Consider the following 27301-nt stretch of genomic DNA (forward strand, 5'->3'; position numbering starts at 1 on the left):
ATATATTTACGTCCCGGGGACTGTGTAAGAAATAAAACCACCCGGAGCTGTATGACCCGGAGTGGGGGGTACACGGAGTAACCCAGGACGGCCACATGAACTCGAAAGTTCCGTGGCAAAAGAAAATAAAAATAATGATAAAAATAATGAAAACTAAAATAACAAATACTATAATATCTCCGCCTACGGAAGAGTAACTCCCGTAAACATAACCCTCAACGACTACCGGAGAAGCCGGAATCTAAATCCGCCTTATGCGGAGAGGGAATGTTTTAGGCGGATGGATGTAAGCTCCGGGAGCTGAAAGAAGCAGAGTGCAACAAATACATGGAAGCCGAGGCTGAATACGCAGTGCGACCATCAACTCCGGAGGGGGTCGGCTAAGAAGCGACACCCATCAACCTGAGGTCCTGGAGGACCTAGTACTCCCCCCCCCCCCCTCCGCTGATGGGAACGGCCATCAGCGACAACCAGGGCGAGAGGAGCACCCAACTACTGGGGGCCCTACGTGAGGGGGTGGGAGGGAGGGCTGATGGGGAGACGATCACGTAACCAGCGTATCCTCGTGAATAAAGGATCACGAGGAAAACGCAGGCATAGCCTATATAGGCTAGCCGACCGAACATCCAACATATAAATAGACAGAATAAATGAATTACTTAAAGCTAAAAGAAAATCATGCTTTAACACGGGGGGCTATAATGAAAAATAAAATGTCGTAAAATATATAAAACGCAATGAAGGCCACTCGATAACGGTGGGCGCGAAATGGAAAAAACTACTTGCCTACTGACAAAAGAAAAGAAACGGCAAGGTGACGAAAAGAAAAAAGGGGAAATTTCTTGAATGAAATATACCAAACTTAAAAATAAATAAAAAAGGTGGGGGGAACGGTGGAAATACACCGAAGCACGTAACAAAGGAAACGTGTGCGAACGCAGACCCCCGTGAAAAACATGGAATTAATGAAAATAACAAAACATAAATGAAAACAAGATCGACAAAAATACTGCCACCCAAGACATAAATAAAAATATAATGAAATATCACAAGTTACGAGTATTTATATATATAAAATGAAATATCACAAGTTACGAGTAGGCAGGAAACCCACTCGAAACTGGTACAAAACAAGGGAACGACGAAATGGCGACTCGCCGCCGCTCGCTACGGAAAAGAGACGCCTAACAAAACCCTAAATAAAGGCAAAACGAAAGGCAAAATCACTCCCTAAATAATGAAAAAGGGCGAACCAGTACTTAACTTGGGTGAAGTGGCAGATTGACGATCCATAACAATAAAGAATAACGAAATCAAAGACAAAGAACAGATAGCTTAAATAAAGCGTTCAAACGCTGGGAGGCTATCGATAGGAATGACGTCACAGACTCCTTCAACAGGGTAGCTGGGTGTGACCTATGGGTCGGCTCCCCGTATTTAGGGTCTTTTGATGAGGAAAAGGCTAATTGGAGGGGTTGCTGTGGTAGTGTTTAACACTCGCCCCAGTTTTATACCGACACCTTTTATTTAGGTGAGCGAGTCAGAGACTTCTGACATGTCCAATTTAGCAGTTCTCTGGTATTATAGCAATATTTTACTAGAAATAGTGCTAAAGAGGACACATTTCACGGAGCGACACGGCTGAGCCCAGAAACGTTATTGTCATGATACAATAAAGTTTTATGCATACTTACCTGGCAGATATATACGATTAATGGCCTACCCAGCCTCCCCTCAGGAGACAGGTGGAAGAGAAAATCTGTTCTTAGAAAACGGGAATGGTTCCTATTCCCGCCACCCAGCGGCGGGGCGGTAGATCACCTGACCTACCTGTAGAGTGTGCCACGAAATTCGAATTTCTATCGGGAACGACGGAGTCTATAGCTAAGTATATATCTGCCAGGTAAGTATGCATAAAACTTTATTGTATCATGACAATAACATATTGTCTCCCGTGTGCCAGAGGTGTTTCGGAGTGAGCGCGGAAGCGGAAAAAATATTTTTTTCAAAAAATCACAGCGCGCTTAGTTTTCAAGATTAAGAGTTCATTTTTGGCTCCTTTTTTTGTCATTGGCTGTAGTTTAGTATACAACCATCAGAAATGAAAAATATTATCATTATCATATATAAATAATGCGATATATGATAACGCAAAAACAAAATTTCATGTATAATTGTATTCAAATCACGCTGTGCGCAAAACGGTTAAAGGTAACAAGTGACTTTTTTTTCGTTGTAATTTACACTAAATTGCGATCATTTTGGTATATAACACATTGTAAAACGATAAAAGCAACACAGAGAAAATATTATCTCAAAATAATTCATGAATTCGTAACGCGCTGACGTAAACAAATATTTTTTTCAAAAATTCACCATAAATCTAAATATTGTCCTAGAAACTCCCAATTTCTTTCAAAATGAAGACAAATGATTGAATATTACTATACTGTATTAGCTTACAATTGCAGTTTTTGACCATATCTGACGAGTTGAAGTTGACCGAATGTAGAATTTTTTTATATTTTCTTTATATGCAATTATTTCGGAAATTAGAAAAGCTACAACCTTCAAATATTTTTCATTTTATTCTACATAAAATTGCGCACATTTTCATATATAAAACTCTATGAAATGCCTCATATGAAACGGAGCAAATATTCCGAGAATGAGACGTACGCATTTCGGAGATTTGTGGCGGAGAATCCGCGCGCGGAGGGAAGGAAAGTTTTTTTTTAATTCACCATAATTCTAAATATTGTGTTAGAGACTTTGAATTTGTTTCAAGATGAAGGTAAATGACTGAATATTACTAGACTGTAAGAGTTTTAGCTTACAATTGCGTTTTTCGACCATTTCGGTAGAGTCAAAGTTGACCGAACGTGGTTTTTTTTTCTATTTATCATGATTTATATACAAATATTTCAAAAATGAGAAATGCTACAACCTTCAATTATTTTTTGTTGTATTCTACATAAAATTGTGCACATTTTCATATATAAAACTTTATGTAATGGCTAATTTAAAATGGTGCAAACATTATCACAATCGCACAAATGATTTTTTCGGAAGAGTTACCGCGCAGACGTAAAGAAAATGTTATTTTTTTCATAAATTCACCATAAATCGAAATATTGTGCTAGAGACTTCCAATTTGTTGCAAAATGAAGGTAAATGCTTGAATATTACTGGAATATAAGCGTTTTAGCTTACAATTGTGTTTTTCGACCATTTCGGTAGAGTCAAAGTTGACCAAAGGTTGAAAATTTGTCACTTATCATTTTTTATATGAAAATATTTCAAAATTGATAAAAGCTACAACCATGGGTTGTTTTTAGCTGTATTGTGCATGAAATTGTGCACATTTCCATTTATAAAACTTTATGTAATGGCTAATTTTAAAATGGTGCAAACATTACCACAATTGCATGTATGATTTTTTTCGGAAGAGTTACCGCGCGGACGTAAGGAAAAAGTTTTTTTTCATAAATTCCCATAAAATCGAAATATTGTGCTAGAGACTTCCAATTAGTTGCAAAATGAAGGTAAATGATTGAATATTACTAGAATATAAGCGTTTTAGCTTACAATTGCGTTTTTCAACCATTTCGGTAGAGTCAAAGTTGACCGAAGGTTGAAATTTTGGCACTTATCGTTATTTATATGAAAATATCTCAAAACTGATAAAAGCTACAATCATGACTATTTTTTTGTTGTATTTTACATAAAAATGCGCACATTTTCATATATAAAACTCCATGTAACGGCTAATTTAAAATGGTACAAAAATTATGTCAAAGTGACGAAATAATTTCAGAGATGTGTCACAGATACTTTTTGGTGCGGCAAGAAAGAAATTCGCGCTTGCGCGCCTGCGTAACAATTGTAAACAAAACAACACCTTGATCCGTGAACTCCCAGCATCCCCCAAGGCGCATGATTCAAGAGTTTTCGGCTGGTAGGCCTAAAAGTATTTTTCCGTGAATTTTTAAAAAAACTTTTGTATGTCGACGTAAAATACATCCAATCGGCACCCGAGAGACAAAAAATGTCGACGTAAAATACGTCCAGTCGGCGTTTAAGGGTTAATGTGTTTTGTAAAGTTTATTGTTAATGTTTTCTGCCATTTTTTAATGTGTTTCGTAAAGTTAAGTGTTCATGTTTTCTGCCATTTGTCGTCCTCCTCTGTCGCCACTTTCGGAGATCGCCTCACTCGAAAGGTAAGGTTCCACATATTACATACGTATGTACGTACAGTATTTCTTGTACCGTGTACACTAATAGTACACCTTATTTACAGGTACATATACAGTGGTCCCCCCATATTCGCGGGGGATGTGTAACCAGACCCCCCCCCACCCCCCCCCCCCCCCCCCCCCCCGCGCGAATAGTTAAAATCCGCGAATGTTTGGAACCCCCTCTAAAAATGCTCATAAACCCCTATCCTAAACATGCAAATGCCAAAGTATCCCTTAAAGACCATCCTTCATCAAATATACATAAAATATCCTATTATGGTTCATATTAATCTTTGAAATATTATTAATACTATTTTAAAGTAAATCTTTACATTTTATGTTTATACATAAATACATTACTATGTACGTTACTGAATGACTTAGTTACGTATGTGAAAATAATTCAGTCCCCCCATAAGTATTCAGTCATGCACGTTTTCTTTCATACTGTTACTATTTGAGACATCCATTTTCTTTTTACAGTGGAACAATGGAAATGTGAAGTCACAAATACCAAATGTCTATTTAAAGTATTATCCTACATCAAATATACCATTGAATTGGTATTATTAATATCATTTTAAAGTAATCTTAAACATTTTACCATTAGAAATATAAAAACAGCCAATAGCAGAGAGAGAGAGAGAGAGAGAGAGAGAGAGAGAGAGAGAGGACGAGAGAGAGAGAGAGAGGGTTGTCCTTATTTAAAAGAGTGAAGTGGATAGATTATTGTATTCTTCTTTAAAAATACTATCACATATGAATTTTGAATATAGTTATATTACTATTATTATTATTATGCAAAAATATTAATAAACATACACATGTACCATAGAAATTCTCTCATCTCAGTAAAAGAGAGAGAGAGAGTACATTATCGTAAGATGTGGCAGCACAGTTGTTGGACCCCAGCCAACTCGGCTTGCTACTGGAATTCTGAGAGAGAGATGCGGGGTAATGAGCATTTTCTTTCATTCTTCTTACGTAATTCTTTTTATTTATAAACTAAAATCTTGCTAATTCACTTTAGTATTTTCTTTAATGAATTTATATTCATACATCGCTTTAAGAGAGAGAGAGAGAGAGAGAGAGAGAGAGAGAGAGAGAGAGAGAGAGAGAGAGAGAGAGAGAGATTATCGTAGTATTTGTAAAATACTTTCACATATGATTTTTGTAATTACAGTTATTATTATTATTATTTGAAGATATTAATAAACATATTACGCATATATGTACCATAAAAATCTCTCATCTCAGTAAAAAAAGAGAGAGAGAGAGAGAGAGAGAGAGAGAGAGAGAGAGAGAGAGAGAGAGAGATTATCGTAGTATTTGTAAAATACTTTCACATATGATTTTTGTAATTACAGTATTATTATTTTAATTTTGAAGTATAATTAAAAACTAAAAATATTACGCATATATGTACCATAAAATCATTCCTCATCTCAGTAAAAAAGAGAAAAGAGAGAGCGAGAGGAGAGGAGAGAGAGAAGAGATCATCGTAAAGTCTTGTAAAAACTTTCACATATGTGGATTTTTGTAATTACAGTTATTATTATTAGGTATTTGAAGATATTAATAAACATATATGCATATATGTACCATAAAAATCTATCATTCTAGTAAAAAGGAGAGAGACCGAGGAGAGGAGAGAGAGAGAGAGAGAGAGGGGGGGGGTGGAACTTTCATGCCCACGTGATGGCAGCCACAAATCAGCTCCTTCCCCCTCCGGTCACTTAACTTGATACGTAGATCTGAGTTTTAGTACCTTGAGTTAGAGAAAGAATCTGACTGGGATTTCCTTCGTTCTTCCATAATTTTTTAAATTTATAAGCTAAAATCTTACTATTTCACTATGGTATTTTCTTTAATGAATTGATATTATTGCTGTATAAATTAATATTAATATTTGAAAATAATAAAGGGATTTTGACGAAGGAAAAATCTATTTCTGGGCAACGACCTGTGTCGCCCTGTGAAATGGTTCCTTTGATACTATTTCTGAAGAATAAATATTGCTATTCATCCTAGAGAAAAAAGAAACAATATAATGCCAAGATAAATGGCTCGCTCACTTCTTTTAGAAGTGTCGGTATAGTAAGGAGCGAGTGGAATCACTACCAGAGTTCCCTTGCCATTTAGCTTCTTCCTTCGACAAAACCCCGAACTACGGAGGAGCCGTGCTACAGCTCCCGGTCTACTACTACCGTGAGTGCCTCCGACGCCTGAGACGTCATTCCTTTCGATAGCGCGCGTTACACCAAACGTTAAAATTTTTTCGGTGCTGTGTTTCGCTCTATTTGGATTTATTTTCAAGATGTCTTCAACTTCTGCTTCTAGTTAAGTACTGTTTGGGGTTACTGACTCATTTTATGATGATCTTCGTGTTTTATACATATTCGGAGCCTTATCGGCCGGTATGCCCTCGACCGCATGGCGGTACGGGTTATCTCTTTCGGTCTTCCATACCGTTAGATTTCCCTTTTTCTCAGTACTTTAGATATGGTTACTTATACATAGTCTCTATATCTTTATGCAGTTAGTTTTTTAGTTAGGCCTCCACGGGGCACGCTCCGACCGCACGTTTCGGACCTTAGTCTAGCTACGCCTTACATTGTTAGGAGTTTTATCAGTCACGATTGAGAGTCATATCATCTTAATTATTCTGATGTTCTCTCTTTCCTTCTCTAGTTCCTGATTACCTTTAATAATATTATAGGTACTAGGTTGGCTAACATACACCATGCTTCGGTATGGCGATTAGCTTCCCTGTTATTTATTTTACCGTTAAGTTAGGCTTTCATACCCCAATTGTCGATTGGTGATTAGCCTGCCCCCCGTTTTCTTGAACTAGAGGTTAAATTAGGCTAACATACCCCTTTCTTCGGATCGGCGATTAACCTAATTTCCTTTTTGCTTAGCTTCGTGTTCCCCGTGTTAGTCTAGCTTTAAGATATCGCTTTAATTTTATTTGATTGATTATTATAAATAATCCTATATATATCATGATATTGATGTTGTTCCGACGGTTCTTCCCCACCTCGTATCTTTCACCTGGCTGGGAAGACCACCGGTTGATCACGGTGAGCCCACCCGGTTACGGGGTCCCCCTCCCGTCCCCCCCATTTTCCCCCCCTCCATACATTGCCATCCACGTCGATGGGTGATGACTCGTTTCTCACAGCTAGCGTCCGAGTCTGCATGAGAGGGGGTGACTCACGACCTGGTGGGGATCTCCCCTCCCCTACTGGTACTCTCACTCGTCACGTGCCTCCCGGGGGACTCGGGACCTCCTCCCCCCTTCTTCTCCGTCCTTAACTTCTGGCCGCTCAGGGGGAGGGCTCCCCTACCCCACATTCTTCCCTACTCTTTCCCCCTCAGTTCAGTCCGCAGGTGTCTATCCGCCGCTACCGAACTAGAGAGGGGGGAGGGAACCACTGGGTTTCCTATCCACTTAGGATAGTTTCACACGAGCACTTACTGATATAAGGGGTTTTTATTTTGTTTTATTTTGTGTTATTTAATGTTTAGAATCTTTTTGCGTTACTCGGGGGTTTTTTATTTCCGCCTCTCGTTCTATCCCTTGCTTCGTTAGAAGTTTGACATTGCTCACTCAATATTAATTAAACTCCGGGCCATACGGAGAACTCCGGGCCCTACGGAGTCTATTTTTAGTCATATGACAAGTGAGCTTAGGCGGAGGCAGAGACTTTCTTCCCCCTCGTAACTTTTCTACGTAATATTCATACGTAGATCTCTATCCGTCGGTCCTACTCCGGCACCCACGGATAGTTTGCAAATATTATACCACCAGAGGTTGTCATTGGTACTCATGTATCCTTTGACTTACAGATGTTGTGCCAGGAGATTGGGTGCATGCCATCCTCCAAGACCCGTGCGCCCATATAGTATGCCGTTCTCATGCAGGATGTGCAGTGAAAGTGGAGGATTTTATCGTTTGGCATCATGAAGCTTGCCAAACCTGCTACTTGCTAGTAGGAGATGCCTCACTAGTAGTAAGTTTCTTAGCACTTTCTTCATTCATTCGTCACCTGGAATACTTGTTGTTATATTATACCTTTCACATATGAGACACATATTCATATAATCTCAACACACAGACATTCCTCCCCTATCCTCTCCCTAACTCTAGACCCTTTTTTACAGGGTTCTGATGAAGAAAAGAAGAAAGCTTTGTCGACTCTCAAAGCTTGGGTAGGGGGTTTTGGCCGGAATTCTAAGGGCCGCCCCTACATTCTTACCCAGGATATGGCGGACCTAATATTCCCAGGAGCCAAGAAAGGATCAGTGGTGGACCGATAGCGGCCGCCTATTTGCTGGCCGACCTTCAAGTCATGATCTCCCTACAGGAGGGGGATTTCCCAGAGGACGTTGCAGAAGACGTTGCGGCAATGAACCTCGACGTTGAACCCATGGCTATTGACTCCATGGGTACAGGTAAGGGTGTAGTAGGGGCAGCTTCTATGGGTCTCAGGGCCCTTTCCTGAATTCCCTTTCTCCATCACCTTCTACTGATCCTTCTACTTCCACTTCTTTCTGGGGCTTCACTGAAGAGCAGCGGTCTGTCCGTCCTAAGGCTACTTCAGTGATCCACAAGGCTAAGATGACCGAGGAGAAACTTAAAAAGTCTCTCCCCAAGAAATCGGTCATCCTGACAGACACTATAACTCCGGCTCACCACCCCGGATCAGTTAGGTCAAGGGAGGCCTCTTCCTCTGCGTCGAGGTCCCCCAAACATAGATCACGTAAGGATCGGGCTCAAGTCCCTCTTTTTGATCCCGAATCCTTTTCGGCTAACATTCTGGAGCAGGTGGGAGTGATCGTAGGGGCCTTGGTTGACAACAAGGTCGGCTCGGTGCTCTCCCAGCTCTCCAGTTCTGTTACGTCTTCCGGCCAGTCGATCCAATCGTTGGCGGAACGGCTGGCCGCTCAGGAGAATGCCATCGCCGGGATCCAAAACCTCGATTGCGGCAGGTTCCCCTCTATCTGTGCCACCTTCTCCTCTTCCAATGCCAGATTCCAGCCAACTGCCGGAATTCAAGGCGGCCAACCCTTGGAGGATCGCTTCGTATGCCCCGTTTGTCAACGGAATGTTGACAATCGAAGGCATAGGAACTCGAAGGAGTGAGGACTTCGAGTTCCACCCCAGAGACCTTCAACCACCATTCATTGGCTACGTCCGACTAACGGAAGCAGCGATGATGAGAGAGGACAAGGTTCCCAAGGAAACAGTGATCCTTCCGAGAGAACAGGCACAGCAGACTCTAATGAGAAGTCTGGAAGAATGGGGGTGTGAAAACACCCGCATCACAGCCTTTAGGAGTCCTTTCACCATTTTTACTCCGGTGGAAGGGACTCCGCTACCACTGACCCTTAAGGTAGTGGAAGCAACCTTTCAGGCCGCCCTGAAAGACGAGCCCCTGCCTCAACTATGAGAGACGGAACCCACCTCTCTCTTAGTCCCAGGCTCCGAGACGTACTTCGAGGGGGCAGTTCCTACTTTCTCAGTAGGAAAACTAAAGGCGGACTGTGCCACCTCTCTCTTTAGTGAGAGACTCCCCAGGTTGTCGGACTCTCTCATCCAGTAGGAGGGTACCGACGCCCGGACTAGGCTCGCGAGATCCCTTTCCTCCATGACTATGGCGGAGATGACGGCTCTTGTATACCAACAAGAGCCGTTATTCAAAGTTTTGGCTAAAGGTATGCTGCACACCATGCAGTGTGACCTTTACGACTTCCTCATAGCCAGGAGAAATTGTAGGAAGCACGTTCTGGCGGAAGCTACTATCCGCCATGAACCGAATAAACTGATTGCTTCCTCAATTTGGGGAACGGACCTCTTTCCAGCACCAGTAGTAGCAGAAGTCCTTCATGAGGCTTCTAAGGTCAACCAGTGCCTCAAAGTCAGATGGGGACTGGTAGCAAAGCGGAGGCAGGAATCTTCTGGTCCTAACCCAAGGAACAAGAAGAAACCAAGGAAGTTCTCTCCCTTCCGCCAGCTCAACAAACGTTGGTTCAGGCAGTCCCAGCATCACAAGGGCAACCATCGTCAAAGGGTCAACAACAATACCTTGTTCTGACCCCTCAGTCCCAGCAATCTCAACCCTCTACTTCCTTTGCTGTCTCGCCAGCCTACAATTCCAACTATGAAAGCCAGAACTTCCAGGCTTTCGGTTTGCGAGAGGCAGCAGAGCAAGAGGTGCCTCTCGATTCAGAGGATCCGGCAGGGCTGCTAACAGGGGAAGAGGTTTCCGAGGAGCAAGAGGTGGCCGCCCCTCGGCAAACCAGCAGTGAGAATCCCAAGGTAGGAGGGAGGCTGTACCTCTTCCGCCAGCGGTGGGGGTTCAGCCCTTGGGCTCAAAGTATAGTAACAAAGGGACTAGGTTGGAGTTGGCTAGAGGGCCCTCCTCCAACCAACAGATTCTATCAAGCACCAACAACGGAATTGGTAGAGTATACCGAAGACCTCCTTCTCAAAGTAGTCTCAAGAGTCAACAATTTAAAATTTCAAGGACGCTTGTTCAGCGTGCCAAAGAAAGACTCGGTAAACCGAAGAATCATCTTAGACTTGTCCCATCTGAACTTATTCATTCATTGCGACAAGTTCAGGATGCTGACCGTTTCGCAGGTACGGACCTTACTTCCCCGTGGGGCCGTCACAACCTCTATAGATCTTACAGATGCCTACTATCATGTTCCCATAGCCAGACACTTCCGTCCATTCCTAGGCTTCAAACTAGGCAACAGATCCTACTCCTTCAAGGTAATGCCATTCGGGCTCAACATAGCCCCCAGGATCTTCACCAAATTGGGGGAAGCAGTAGTGCAAGAGCTAAGGAAACAGGGAATAATGTTAGTGGCTTATCTGGACGATTGGCTTATTTGGGCAAAGAACCCCAAAGAATGCAAAGAAGCAACGGTCAGAGTGATCAAATTCCTGGAACATTTAGGTTTTCAAATAAACAAAACCAAGTCCAGACTAACACCGGAATCTTTGAAAATTAGTCAATCATTTTTGTATCCTAAAAATGTATTTAGTCATGAAAATAAACATCAAAATACACTAATTAGTGATTATTTTCGTCGGAAAATTCCGTGAATGGGCGAGTCCGTCCGCGAATAATTTCTAGATAGATTCCAAAGAAAAATCCGCGAATGTGTGAGTCCGCGAATCCGGAGAACGCGAATACGGGGGGAACACTGTAGTAGTATATGTAGTTTATGTTAGGTATTGAAGGGTCCAAATTGTTGTATTTCATTGTTTATCGGTCAATTTAGCTTTATTATAAAATTTACTTGGGTGTTTTTGTAGGGCTTGGAACAAATTAGGCAATTTACATGTAAAATGTGGTTCAAGATACGAAAAAATCTGGTTACGAAGGCCGCTTCAGAATGGATTAATTTCGTATCCTGAGGCACTACTGTATTGTAATATTCACCTGAACACCTGAATGACTCCCACCCTCCTTTCCCCACATCAATTTGAAACCATATAAGCAATGGAGGAAGGTAAGAAAGGAAAGTTTTTACCTGCAGCGTTGGTAACGCTGGCTATTAAAAATTCACACTAGTGGGATGGGTAGGTAAGAGCTGTTCAGGCTAATTGGGATTAGGGCTAATTCAGGTGTTCAGGTGAGTATTACAATATTAGTTTTATTATGAAAACTTCATTTTTGTGATAAAACTATTAAAAAAAACAGGTACATATAAACATTTTTAATGGGCAGTTGTAAGTGTTATTATAAGGGTTTCAACTATTCCTGGAGAGGGGTGGGGCGTCTGGGACCCATTTCTTTAGTCCTACTTGAACCCTAGGAATCCCCCGGGACAGCTTAAAATGAGCAGTTCCATCCTTAAAACTTGCTGACAGTAGCATACTACAAGCTAGGTACATATCTGTCGACCAAGCAAGTGTTAATTGTTTTTTACAAGGCTGTACGTATATCCATGCAGGTGGTATGAGCCATACCCACTGGCACAAAATGACCTGAGTAATTTGATACGGAACAATTTGAACTGTGAGGGTCCTGCATAATGGCAGCCCTGTAGTGATGCTTTATATAAAGCAAGTTGTTATTAGAAGCCAGCCAGTATTAAATTTTTAATGAGGGACACCTCTGTAGTTCCTCATACAGTTTCCACATTTGTATTAGATTCTTTAAGATTTAAAGTTTTAACAGCCATATATAGTTGTACAGTGTTAACAGCCATATATGGTTGTATGTATTAACAGCCATATATGGTTGTAAAGTATTAACAGCCATAAATGGTTGTACAGTATTAGTCTTTATGCACCAGGTATGTAAAATTTTAATTTGAATTGTCATACCATTTGGACTAATATCCTAAGTACTAATTTGTTTAGTTAGCCCAAGCCAGTTTTAAATGGCTTTAGGTTATTTAATTATGCCTAGAATACTGTTTATATCCAGTCCTAGGCTATTTGGGCTAAACTACCACTTAGTACACTAACAATATGACTTGACTGAAGATGAACCTAGTACAAGGTTCGAAAGCTCTTATTATTAAAGACTTTATACTTCACATGAGATATTATTGTGGACCTGCATTCATCAATATGATGTTTCTTAAATTGTTCTCTCTTAGCCTAGTATAGTGTACTGCCTGATCCAGATTATCCTAGATCAAATGTAAAGGCTATATAAACAGAAAGTTACTGACATGTGAATTCATAGTTAGGCTTAGGTTGTTGTCCAATCTTGATTAATTTACCTTTAAAGGTATGGGATTAGCCAAGTGTAAGTTGTAGCCCTCAAAATAGGCTACTACATCATAGCCCATTTGGTCTATGTACTATGTACAGTTTTTAGTTTACCATAGCTAGGATAGCCTATCACCTAGCATAGGTTATTGTCTAATCAATCTAGATTATTTAATTCCCCTTTTAAGGGATGCACATGATAGCCTACAGTATTAAGACAATGCTTAAGTTTACTGACTATATAAAAAGGGATAATGCCTTTAGCCTTTTTTCTAACCCTAAGGTCTTTGGTGTAAACTTAGCTACTGCCAAGGCCCATAGCCTAACAGGATATATCCTTAAATCTTTCCGTAATTCAGGTTACTGCCTATTCCAGGTTATTTATTTGTTCATCCTTAAGAATATGTAATCCTAGGTTATAAGCTACAGACAATATCTGCTACAGTCTAGCTAACATATTCTCACTGAATCAATGTAGATTGTAGGCTACTGCCTGGTAGGCTATTGCCAATATTGTTTTCTGAAAGGATTTTCTATATTTTATGATAATTGTGGAGCATTTCTTTAGATAAAACTTCTAATTAGAACGATAAATTCTTCAAAACGATTTTTGCCTCTACAAATAGCTAACGATCACAAAATGTAAGAAGCTCTGACATGTACTGATGAAAAAACCAGTTCATGGCTTTTCACAAACAATAAAATCATTGCTCCACAGTCCAAACTATTCATTTTTCAACTGGAACTTGAAATTATGTACTCCGTTTTCAAGTAGGATGTTTCCATGAACTTCGGTAATGAAATTGATAAGCGAAGGAACGAAACTCTCGGCGCTAACAATCCTAAATTGTTAGCGCCCATGTGTACTGGCGAATAATGACAGTTTACGGCTTTTCACGCACAACAAAATCACTGTTTTACATTATAAACTAACAAAATTTTTCACAAACTTAAAATTGTACAATTAACTTTCAATTGATGTGTCCATGAACCTCAGTAATGAAATTGATGAGCAAAGTATGAAATTCTCAGAGCTAACCTAAAGTTCATAAATCGCAAGAAGCGCTGACGTGTGCTGGCAAAATAAGCCAATTACTGCTTTTCACACGAAAAATCATTGCTCCACAGTCTAAACTAGAAAAATTTTTAACTGGAACTTAAAGTTGGCACTTAGCTGAATCAATTAGCAAAGAACGGACTTCTCTGAGCTCTGATTTCTTGATGGACCAGAAAAGGAAAAGCGTCTTGGTTGGATTTTGTTCGTATGTAAACAATGTGACGTTGCATATGCACATAACTACTTCGTCATCTATTGGTTTTGACGTAGTAAGTAAACTGGGTATTAGGGTTCGGTTAGGATAATAGAAGTGCCCTCTTATCCTGAGTCCGTTTAGACTCTATCACATACTATGATGTTTATCATTACGACACAATACCCTGCCATAATACCAGTTAAGAGAATTCTTTGACATTAGTTTGTTCACCATGGAACTCTGGATAGACCATGGAAAGGGTATTCCTTAAGGATGAGACAGCGACTACACTACAAAAGTCATTGTAGTCAATCGGGTGAGATATTCAGAAGACCTTTTTTTTTTTTTTTTTTTTTCTTTTTTTACAGAAATAAGTGCATTAGTATATTTCTTTCAGGTACATGTCCATGCACTGCATTAGCGAGCAATGGTGATCAAATTGCTTCTGTTGGAGAAGATGGCAAATTGGTTATTCTGAACCCCTCTCAAGAAAGAATTTCCAGAACTATCGGTAAATAAAAGCTTTATGGTCTATCCTTGTAAAATAATTACCTCATTAGCTAGTTGTAGTGGATCATATTGCATCATTAGCAGGTAATGGTGATCAAATTGCTTTTGCTGGAGAAGATGGCAAGTTAGGTATAGGGTTGTGAAAAATAGTTTTTTTTTTTTTTTTTTTTTTCCTTCATTTGTCGTTTTTTTTTTCTTTTTTCCTTACTTCCAATTTCTCCATTTTTGAAGACCTTACTTATATAAAGTAGCATAGACTTACTAAAATTATTTAAGACACACCTGCCTTGTAGATTAGAGGAATTAGAGGAATCAGCATATTTTGTTATCTATTTTAATATGATTTTTATCTGCTTGATACTGAACATGCATTGTACCATACACACAGGCAGTCTGCGGGTTACGACGGGTTTGGCTTACGATGTTCTGAGGTTAAGGCGCTTTTCAATTATATTAATCAAAAATTATTTCCAGGGTTACGACAACGCTGATCTGGCAGAAGAAATATGACACCAAATATGCAAAATAATCAATATTTGAAGGTTTTTTTTTGATGAAAAATGCAATAAGACTGCAGTTTACATAGTTTTTAATGCACCCAAAGCATTAAAAGTAAGGTTTTCTTAGGATTTTTGACGATGTTCCCGCTTATGACGCGGCTCAAGAACGGAACCCCCTTTGTAACCTGGGGACTGCCTGTACTTCTAATCATACAGTTTTCATACCTCTAAATCTGATATATGTATAAAAGGATTTTGACATAGGAAAAATATATTTCTGGGTGATTGGTTTGTGTCACCCAGCGAAATAATCCTTTAAATCATTATTTCTAGGGTAAATGATCTAACAAATACCAGAGAATAAACAAAATATAGAAAAGGTCAGTATAACTGACTCGCTCACCCACAAGGAGGGCGTCGGTATGAACACTAGGGCGAGTGAGACCACTACCACGAACTTCTTGTCAATTAGAAATTTCCTACAGCAAAATCCCACAGGAAGAGAGCCGACCCACAGAACGGGGCAGCAACTACTACTACTACAACCCACGCTTAGGTGACTGCCGCGCCTCTGGTGGCCATCCTGAAGTTAGCAATCAATCTTGAGCGAAGGGTTGGGAAGAGGTGGGATTTCGCTGGGCGACACTAACCAATCGCCCAGAAATAGATTTTTCCTACGTCAAAATCCTTTTTCTGGGCTCAGTTCGTATCACTGCGCGAAATTGTACCAGAGAATTAGCACAAGATTGAAATAAAGAAGGTCTCAATAAAACTTAAAATTCAACTATATACTATAATTGTAAGAAAATATATATACAATTGTTCGTACAATCTGGATAAAGAACAATACTTAAGAGTAACTTATAGTTAATATATATATATACAAAAGCTTACATCAGTTATATGTTGAATTGAAATAAACATATGTGTTACAATCATAGTTCGAAACACATTAAATAATTATTAATAAACATTAGCAATAATTGTAATAAAGGATGTGTGTGAACAAACTTAAGCTAAAGACACACCAAATAAGTTTCATAAATCTTAATAAACAATACCATAACCATTATTAATGGGGATGTGGCACCCTAGCATAAAAATAAGGGGACCACATCCTAAAGATCAGTATGTACAATCAATTGTGGGTGACCCTAGCAAAAAAAATAAGGGACCCCCACTAAACCATCACAAGAGCAGCTAAGACTCAAGGACAAACGTGGATGAACATGGTAGGCTAGACAAACTGTTGGCTGAGATAGGTAGAAAGGAGATCTGGATCTTCAACTGAACTACTGTGCAGAGTCAGGGGAAACTATGTTACCCGCTGCAACTGCTGAAAATTTTAGAGATTCCAAAGACTTTAAGTAGTGACGCTTAAATACTGTCGGCAATTTCCATCCAGTATACTTTTTCAAATCATCAAAATTCATGTGTTGAAAGTAGTTGATTGAGGTGGCTACTGCCCTGACATCGTGAACCTTGGGGAAGGATTCAGGGTTAGCTTGCTTAATAAAGTATAGGATCTGTTGCCTTATACCTTTAATTGATAAAGTACCACCTTTTTCTCTTTTAAAGAGAGGACCCGAAGAGGATGAGGATGTCCTGGACAGAAAGGCTCGTAAGGTCGTTACTGGACAAAGAGAAAGATCTTGAGGAAGGGGTATAACCTTCCAAGGTTCCCACCTCAACAAAGGATCCTCATTCTTTGCTAAAAAGCTGCGATCCGGAGAAAGCAGAACTTCTCCTGAAGGAAGAAATTCTACGTGATTCGCATCTCTGGATAACGCCGACAGTTCTGAAATTCTAGCTCCTGAAGCCAAGCTTAATAAAAATAATGTTTTTCTTAAGAGCATTATAAATGAACATGTCGTATTATTTGTATCTGAAGCCAGTTTTAGAACATCATTTAAAAACCATGACACTGACGTAGGCCTTACTGAAGGTCTAAGTCTAGCACAAGCCTTGGGAATAGACGAAAAGTAAGAATCTGTTAAGTCTATGTTAAAACCCAGTTGAAAAATCTTCTTCAAGGCTGACTTGTTTGTCGTAATGGTACTAGCTGCTAACCCTTTTTCAAATAAGGATCTGAAAAAGGATATAGCTGAATTGATTGTCATGATTTTAACGTCCGCTTCTCTCAGGAAGGATGCCAACTTTTTAACTGCAGCATCATACTGCCTTAAAGTTGAATCTCTTTTATCCGATTCCAGGAAAAGAATATTTCGTGGATCGATATTTGCATCTTTCTTGGCCGCAAACTTCATGAAGTCCATAAAGTTAGGGTTTTGAGAATTCCTGAGGAAGCAAACACAGTCTTCATTTGTACTGACTGGGAGAGCCTGGGATTGGGAATTCGAAGAGGACGAAGACCCAATTCCAGAATCAAGGGGTACCAGTTGCTCTTCGGCCAGTCTGGGGCTACTAGAGCTACTTGACCCTTGAACGTCCTGAGTTTGTTCAGTACTTTCAGGAGAAGATTCACCGGAGGAAAGACATAAATCTTCTCCCAGTTGTTCCAATCTATGGACAGGGTGTCCGTGGCATAGGCCAGAGGGTCCAGGTTGGGAGCCACATAACAGCGAAGTTTGTGGTTCGTTTTAGATGCAAACAGATCTACTTGCAGGCCTGGTACCTTCCGGAGAATCCATTGGAACGAACTGTTGTCCAGTGACCATTCCGATTCCAGAGGAACTGAACGGGATAGAGCATCTGCTATGACGTTTCTCACTCCGGCCAGATGGGTGGAGGAGAGGTGCCAACTGAACTTGTCCGCCAGGGAAAAGATGGCTACCATGACATGATTCAGGTGTCTTGATTTGGAGCCTCCCCTGTTTATACAATGGACTACCACTGCGCTGTCCAGAACTAACTTTATGTGAGAGTTCTTTGGCGGACGTAACCTCTTCAGAGTCAGGAACACTGCCATTGCTTCCAATACATTTATGTGAAGCTGGCGGAACTGAGGTGACCATGTCCCTGAACTTTCTTGAACTGAGAATATCCTCCCCAGCCGCTTAGTGAAGCGTCTGTGTGGATAGTGATTCCTGGAGGAGGAAACTGAAGGGGTACTGATATGGACAGGTTTTTTAACTTTGTCCAAGGGCGCAGACGATTCTGTAGAATCTGTGGTATTGATGATACGTTGTCCCTGGATCTGACATTTGCTCGTGAGCGCCAGATCCTGGTTAAGTCTTTCAGTTTGGCTTTAATCAAGATGTTTGTCACTGAGGCAAATTGGAGGGAACCCAGGATTCTTTCCTGGTTTCTCCTTGAAGCATATTTGTACTTTAGAAATTGTTTCACTGACTTCGCTATTTCTTTCCTCTTGGCTGATGGAATCGACAGAGTATGGGAGGATAGATTCCATTGAATGCCCAGCCATTGAAAGTTGGACTCCGGAGTGAGTCTTGACTTTGTCCTGTTTATCTGGAACCCCAGATATTCCAGGAATTGAATGACTTTCATTGTGGCTTGGCAACATTCCTCGACTGTTGGAGCCCAAATCAACCAATCGTCGAGGTACGCTACTACCATTAATTCTTGAGACCTCAGTTGTTGAACGACTACTTCCGCTAATTTTGTGAACACTCTGGGTGCTACATTCAGACCGAAAGGAACTACCTTGAAGGAGAATGCCTGATCTCCTAGTCTGAAGCCCAGGTAAGGGCGAAAGTGTCTTGCAATAGGGATATGATAGTATGCGTCTGTAAGATCGATAGAGGTGGTGACGGCCCCACGGGGAAGTAAGGTCCGCACCTGCGAGATGGTCAGCATTTTGAACTTGTCGCAGCGAATGGCCAAGTTTAAGCGGGACAAGTCTAAGATTACCCTTCTTTTTAATGAGCCTTTCTTTGGTACGCTGAATAAGCGACCCTGAAACTTTAATCTGTTGACTCTCGCTATTGCTCCTTTCTGGAGGAGCTCCTCCACATACTCCGTCAGTTCTTTCGATGGAAGTTGAAGGAAAGGTCTGGGTGGAGGAGGGTCTCCAATCCAACTCCAACCCAGGCCCTTCGACACAATGCTCTGTGCCCATTTGCTGAATCCCCACCGATGCCGGAAGAGAAACAGCCTCCCTCCTACCTTGGAGATCTCACTGCTGCTGGGTCGAGTGACCTCCGCGGCCTCCACGGAAGTGCTTTCCCCTGTTGAGCGACCTTCCTGATCCTCTCTGATGAAAGGATCCCCTAGCTCTACCTCCCCTGCCGAACCGGTCATAGTGCTGGAAGGCTTGACCTTCGAACACCTGGCATAGGTGTTTCTGCCCTTCTCTACCTCCTGGCAACGTAGTTTGCACACTTGATATGCAGTGATGCTGTCTTTTCACAAGGAGGGAGGGAAGCAAATTTAAGTTTTTTCACAATTTTGACAGATATTGCTTTCCTCCTAAAGTCAATTACCTTCAGGAAAGCTTTACACCAGCGTTCATTCATGTTATTGCCTGAGAACCCATACATATTGCAGATGAACACTGTGACTCCCTCAGTGTCCATCTCTTCTGATGCTAAGGTCCAAAGATGTTTGATGGGATTCAAGTCTTCCTGTAACATCCTGAAGGGTTTCATCTTCCCTTTCCGCAAGAAAGCGGAGGTAAAATCACAGCCATTCAAGGCGTGAAACCCAGGAAGTGCATCTGTTAGACTATTGTGTTTTTCCAGCTCTTCAGCCATCTGAGACACATCAAGGAACCTACGATGGTTAGCAATTGTATAGTGAAATAATTTTGAGAAATTAAACTGAGTTCATGAGGAATATTTTTACCACAATTTTAGCCTTGTGTTCTTAACTCTGAAAAAAGTTAAATTGAATCTCGGATGGATTTAGGAAGCCAGAGATAAATTTGCTGGCGTGGCCATGCGTGAGTTCATGTGGTCCCAAGGAAGGTTTCAGAAATGTTTCCTTACTCGGAATAAACATGAATTTGAACCCCCCTTTGAAAGCAGCTGACGGACATAAAGCCAGCCTTGACATTGCCGGCATTGCTCATTCTGTGTTCAGGAGACTCCAAGGAAGGTTTAGGAAAAGTTCCAAGAATATGTTTGTCACACGGACTAATTTTATTTATTTATTCATTTATTTTTTGTTTTTTTGTTTTAGGGTTCACTTTTTATACCTATGCCAGAGTTCTGATCCAACAGCAATACATTTTTGGGATGGGGGTAGGCACTACTTACGTATCTAGGGGTTTCATACCTTTTGTGTTCAAAACTCAGAATAAACACTCTGGGATGCCGGTCTACTCATTAATTCAAGATGTGATTGAAAAATAACTGTAAAAAATGTTTGATAATTGAAAATTTCAGTGTTCCAATGTAAAATTGAAATTCCAATGATGTAATGTAGTTTGTACCTAAAATACTCATAATCTCAAGTGGCTGATGGTTGAGAATTAGTTTTCCTTACTTAACTTTTATTTTTCACTAATAGATTTTTCTTTTTAGTGCTAAATTACCTTGTTACCATAGTTCCTGGCACAGTATAAACAAAGTTAGCCTTATTTGTAGTTTAGGCTCCTTTTTTTTCACAATTTAAAAAAAATTTAGCTTGTTTTTTTGGGTTGCAACCCTTCTAAAAAAAGGAAAGATTCTTGGATTATGGGTAAATAAAAATCTTTCCGGTTTAATCTTGTGAAATATTGTCACTTCATTAGTAATGGCTATCAAACTGGTTATGTTGGAGAAAATGTAAATTAGTTATTCATATTGTTCTAAAAGAAAAAAAATTCCAGACTGGATAAATAGTCTTTACAGTTTAAGCTAATGAAATATTTTCCTCTCATTAGATAGTAATGGGAATTATGTAGATTGCTTCTGCGAAAAGCATGTTTACTAAATGATGTTCGTAGTTAATTTTAATAATACCATTGCAGAGTTGCCATTCCATAGCTTGCTGTAATGTGTACCAAAATTCATGAAGTTAACAATACCTCACTTGAGGGTTATCTCACACACTGAAAAAACATCAATGATAGATTAATCAGTTATGCCCTTATGTCAAAGTGGTAGGTTTTAACAAATATTTTACTCTTTTCACTGAAGGTCTATAAAATCTGATTAAAAGATTGGAAAGATGCTGAGAAAATAGATCCCTTAAGGATACAACCAAATGTAGGAAATGAAGTACCGTATATACTCGCGTATCTTGTGACTTTTGAAGCCCAAATTTTGGAGATAATTTTAAGGGGGTCGCATCTTACATGAGATATAAAATTTGAGTATGTAATAATCATATACGTATTAGTATCATATGATAAAATACAAACATAATGGAGATGCATCTTTTCCATGGATATTTTAAAAAGTTTTATTTTACTTCATTGCAAATATTACTATTTGTTTGTAATATAAAATACAAACATAGCAATCAATGTTTTGTTTTGCAAATCAGCTTAAGGGATTGTGAAGTACCATAAGTTTGTTTTGCTGTGTTGAATTCAAATCAGAGCGGCTTTCTCGCCTCTAGTTAACGCAAATGAATCTTAAGATACTCTATTTATATGAGACAAGGCTCTTTTATGTTATACAAAGCATTTCAGGTGGAAATATCACTTGAAAACGTATTGTTTGAGATAAAATTTAGTTATTTTTTCGGTAGTAGATGGCGCTGAGGGCTTGTTTATTGCATAAACAAAAATCAACATTTCGTTCGATATTTTCACTTATCTCATCAGAATACTATGAGCTTAACGTATTTATCTTTTATTGGAGTGAAAACAGTAAAATGTGTTCTTTTCATGCCCAATAGTTTTGGCGTATCAACATTCTTTCCTCAACTTCAGGTAAAACTTACAGATTAAATTTAGCAGTATATACCCTTGCCAATCTTTTATCCATAGCGAGTAAGGCTGTAATACAATTATCGTGCATTGGCAACAAGGATATAACTCCAGTAAACTTATGCCAACAAACATAACTGTAGATAAAATTGAGAGAAAATGATTTTAATCAAAACTTCAGGTCTTGAAAGAACACATTTTACTGTTGTTGTCACGCCGATAAAAGATAAGTAATGTAACGGTAAAGTTTGTACTATGATGAAACGAAGTGAAAATAGCGAAGGGAATCATGTAATATTTTTACACAATAAACATGCCCACAACGCAATCTGTTAACAAAAAAATACTTTAGTTCATGTGACATATTAAATTCATATTTCGACTTAAGAACACGTCGTATAATGACAAATTACCTTCTCATATAAATAGAGTACTATCTAGATATTTTACGATAACTACAAGAAAGGCAATTTGCTCTGAAATGAGTTAAATACAGAGAAATAAACTCGTATTCGCCATCAGCTGATTTCCAAACAAAACACTGACCACTTTGTTAGTATTTTATGATACAGTAATATGAGAATACATACAGTGTTATTGGATGCTGTAATGTATAACTTTTTGAAAGAATCAGAAAAGATGCAAATCACAGTGTATTTATTTCGTAAATATACGTAGCCGTCAGCAGCTTGACATCGCTCAGTTGGGTATGCCGATGTCAGTCCGAATCTGATTCCAGTTTCATGTCCAATTTTTTTTTTTTTTTTACTGATATGTCATAGTCAGAATGCATTGAAACTCCAAAATTGGCTTTTATAATAAATTACTAAATTATATCGAATATGTAGTATACAGTTAGGCTACTGTATTCGTATATACACGATATATGTACCATGATATCATCATCATTGAATTGGCGAGGCTAACTTGTTAAATGTTATTCAATTTCTCTTTGTAATGAATCATCGTAAGCCAATGTGCATTGAACCTAGAGAATTAGCTTAAATTAATAATTAGGATGCCATATGTGTATAAAGTAATAAATTACTAAATTATATTGTATATGTAGTATACAGTATACTGAAGGCTAGGCTACTGTATTCGTATATACACGATATATGTATTACGATATCATCATCATCAAATTGGCGAGGCTAACTTGTTAAATGTTATTGAATTTCTCTTTGTACTGAATCATCATAAGCCAATGTGCATTGAACCTAGAGAATTAGCTGAAATTAATAATTAGTATGCCATATACTATGTATAAAGTTATGCTGTGTTCTGTAGGCTAGGCTACCCTATACATATGTAAAGATGGTACTGATTACCCTAGTGTAGGCTACGCTAGTATAATACGTATTCTTACGGTAAATTAACACGGGCCGACTTACGTCCAAATCGATTTATGACTGGTTGTTCGTAACCAATTGCGGTAGTAAGTTGACTACTACCTATAATGTAAAAATATATTGGTCCTATTCTCATTAACGTTATTTGTAACGTAACTCGTAATTTTTTTACTATCGTACGATGGTTGAAATGCAAGCAAAAAGTTTTTATTGGATTGGTTGTTCACAGCAAATCAGCTGTTTCTGGCTGTATGCATTTTCCAAACAAGTATATCATTACTACCAATACTTTTTGCATTCTCTTTTGCTTTTTTAAACTTAACTGGAAGATGGGATACATTAAGAGATGGAGGAAAAGGGGTTAGCCTAACTAAAAAATGAAACAGATAAAGAGGAGGTAAATTTTGGTCTCAAATTTAACTCGCATGATACGCGAGATACGTGATAAAATAATTTTTTGTAAATTTGGGGGTCGCATGATATGCAAGATCTCTTGTTATACGAGTATATATGGTATTTAGAACTGTCAACTATAGCAGAAATTGAGCTGTAAGTTAGAGGTTAGTAGGACTAGTTACGATATTTTTAAGTTAAGATGGCGATACTAATGTTGTGTGATTTTGGTCCATTTCAAACTATAAAACTCAAATTTGTGTAAGATCAGCATGTCTTCCAAACGTTCATGTGAGTCTCCTGCTGGTGGTGTGCTGGAGAAGAGACATCCCATCACTTTAGAACAGAAAATAAAATAGAATTAACAGTACAGTACAGTGTATGTATAGATTATAGTATAGTGAAAGCTAGGCTGCTTCTGAGTTACGATGTTTTCGAGTTACTATGGGATTGATGTAATGTATCCCCATCAGATAAGTGTTGTTGTAAGGTCAAAAGTGTGAAGATATTTGCTAAGTAATATGATTAGCATAGGTGTGTGTGGGAAAATATATACTCAAAAGATTATTTTGTAACAAGTCATAATATATAATATGTACAGTATTAGAAAAGTTCATCCTTTGAAATACAAAACTTCAAGAACAGGAATATATATAGATTATCAGCTGCAGGAAAACATTAATTTTACTTTTTCAGTGTGGTTTTTGCTTCTTTCTAAAATCTGTCATAAAATATTACTTTAGGAATTAAAATACTATACATCTTGTTTATCTAACAGAAAGTGTTGGTGGATGCAGTATATACGCTGTTATCTATGTCCGTGCAAGCGAAGTTTTGACAGCTAACATGCAGGGCCATTTGAAACTTTGGGATCTTCGTGAGGACCAGCCTTCTAAGGCAACATTGATTAGTCCTGATCAGGTGGGTAAGAATTTTCATGTTATAACCAAAGAAAAATGAGAATTATTAGAATGGTAATTCAATTCTCTATAAGTAAAAAATCCTTTGTTCAAAAAAATAGACCAAACGCCTGTTTTATAGGAGTGATCTCCTTCCAAGGTGGTTTCAGTTCAGTTGTTGAGTTTGTTGACAAGTTAGATAAAAGATTGAGTTTTACATAAGTAACTTACAAGTACGTACCAAGTAATTACATAGCTATGCACAGGTATTGCCCTACTTACGATGAGGTTAGGTTCCAAAAAATCCATCATTTGTTGGAAAAATCGTACAGTGGTCCCCCTGTATTTGGGGGGGATGCGTACCAGACCCCCTGTGAATAGTTAGAACCCACGAATAGTTGGAACCCCTATAAAAATGCTTAAAACCACCTCCTACTTTGTTAGTTTTTTTTAGTTTTATCACAAAAAGTACATTGTATGATGAAATTGATAAAAAAAAAAAAAAGCCAGGAATTTGTGGATATTTCTCATAGAAAAATACAGCGAATAGGCGGATTTTCCGTGAATAATGGGAGTAAGTGTTCCAGAGAGAAATCCGCGAATGCGTGAGTCCGCGAATCCGGAGAACGTGAATACAGGGGGTCCACTGTATTCCAAATATAGCGTAGCCTACACCAGGGGAATCAGCACCATCTATATAGTACATATATTGTAGCCTAGCCTACAGCACACAATATAATATATACATACACAGTTGAGTGCTCCCCTGGTTTATGCATTTCAGCTTTCCACCATCCACTTTGTCGCTGGTTTTTGTGCAACACTTGTCGCAGATTGTTGTGAAACATTCACTTCTCCATAGGGAACTTTCACTAATTTGCAGATTTTCTCTAAAATTATCACTAAATCGCTTTCTTTTTTTTTGTAGAGCAACACTGTATTCACAAATTACTACAGTATTTTTTCATTACAATATAAAAGAGAGAGAGAGAGAACAGTGGTTTTTACATCCAAGTCTAAGCATCATATCAATGGATACTGTAAGTGGAATAATGTTCCATTGATATTTGTACTTTTTTGTCATTAAAGGATATATATGTATACAGTAATAGGCAATTTAAGTTGTGCAAATTCACAGTAGTTCAAACTTTTCATTGGAACCTAACATAATTATCATATGCGAGTATTTCACAAACACGCAAACATAACAACATTTTCGAATCCTGGGGGAACCCTGCAAAAGTGTTTGTTTAATTTTTATGTTAATTTATAAATTTTCAAGCTTTTATGTGTAAATTACATACCATTAAATTATAAGAATAATTTCTCTCTCTCTCTCTCTCTCTCTCTCTCTCTCTATCTCCCCTCCTTCTCTTCTCTCTCTCTCTCTCTCTCTCTCTCTCTCTCTCTCTCTCTATATGTATGTTATCTTTACACGCTTATATTTTTATCATAGTTAGTGGTAGATCATTTTTAATTTATCTATTTTTACCTTTACCATCTAGAACTGTAAGTGCACTGTTCTAAGACGTAGACACATAAAGAAAAGAAATTTCAGAACAAAGAGAAAGAGACAGAATAAAGACTTTCTTAAAAGTGGTTGAGAAGACTTCTAAAAATAGATCGGTTGGTCAGAAGGGGGAAAGAAGAGAGAAAATACATTGTACGTATGTAATCTTCACACACACACCTACATTTTTACCAACATTTATTTTTTTTAATGGTAATGTATTAAGCTAACTTTTAAATTAAATTATAGTAACTTTAATTTCATTTAAAAGTTAGCTTATACTTAAGGAGCATGATTAGGGTCACATTAACCCTCTTACGCCAATTGGACGTATTAAACGTTGACATAAATTGTCTCCCGGGTGCTGATTGCACGTATTAAACATCGACATAAAAAAGTTTTTTAAAAATTCGCTGGAAAATACTTATAGGCCTACCAGCCTAAAACTTTTGAATCACGCGCCTTGGGGGATGCTAAGAGCTCACGGATCAAGGCGTTGTTTTGTTTACAATTGTTACGCAGGCGCGCAAGTGCGAATTTCTTTCTGTCGCACTAAAAAGTATCAGTGACTCATCACGGAAATTATTTCGTCACTAACATAATTTTTGCACCATTTTAAATTAGCCGTTACATGGAGTATTATATATAAAAATGTGTGCAATTTCATGTAGAATACAACAAAAAATACTCATGATTGTAGCTTTTATCAGTTTTGAAATATTTTCATATTAATAACGATAAGTGCCAAAATTTCAACCTTCGGTCAACTTTGACTCTACCAAAATGGTCGAAAAACGCAATTGTAAGCTAAAACTCTTATATTCTAGTAATATTCAATCATTTACCTTCATTTTGCAACAAATTGGACGTCTCTAGCACAATATTTCGATTTATGGTGAATTTATAAAAAAAACTTTTTCCTTATGTCCGCGTGGTAACTCTTCCGATAAATTTTTTCGTGCGATTGTCGTAATGTTTGCACCATTTTAAATTTGCCATTACATAAAGGTTTATATATGGAATTATGCACAATTGCATGCTCAATACAACTAAAAACAACCCATGGTTGTAGCCTTTATCAGTTTTGAAATATTTTCATATAAATAACGATAAGTGGCAAAATTT

The 27301-nt window shown here is 38.6% G+C and overlaps 1 protein-coding gene across 1 annotated transcript in view; it reads left to right on the forward strand.

The window, feature by feature from the left end:
• LOC135212696 (nucleoporin Nup43-like) overlaps positions 1-27301 on the forward strand; it is a 145775-nt gene that overhangs the window by 63534 nt on the left and 54940 nt on the right. The window contains exons 3-4 of the mRNA XM_064246379.1: positions 14632-14745; positions 24546-24688. Of these exons, the coding sequence (XP_064102449.1) occupies positions 14632-14745; positions 24546-24688 (257 nt within the window). The remainder of the gene's footprint in view (positions 1-14631; positions 14746-24545; positions 24689-27301) is intronic.

This window comes from Macrobrachium nipponense, chromosome 41 (assembly GCF_015104395.2).
Source record: "Macrobrachium nipponense isolate FS-2020 chromosome 41, ASM1510439v2, whole genome shotgun sequence".
Taxonomy (NCBI): domain Eukaryota; kingdom Metazoa; phylum Arthropoda; class Malacostraca; order Decapoda; family Palaemonidae; genus Macrobrachium; species Macrobrachium nipponense.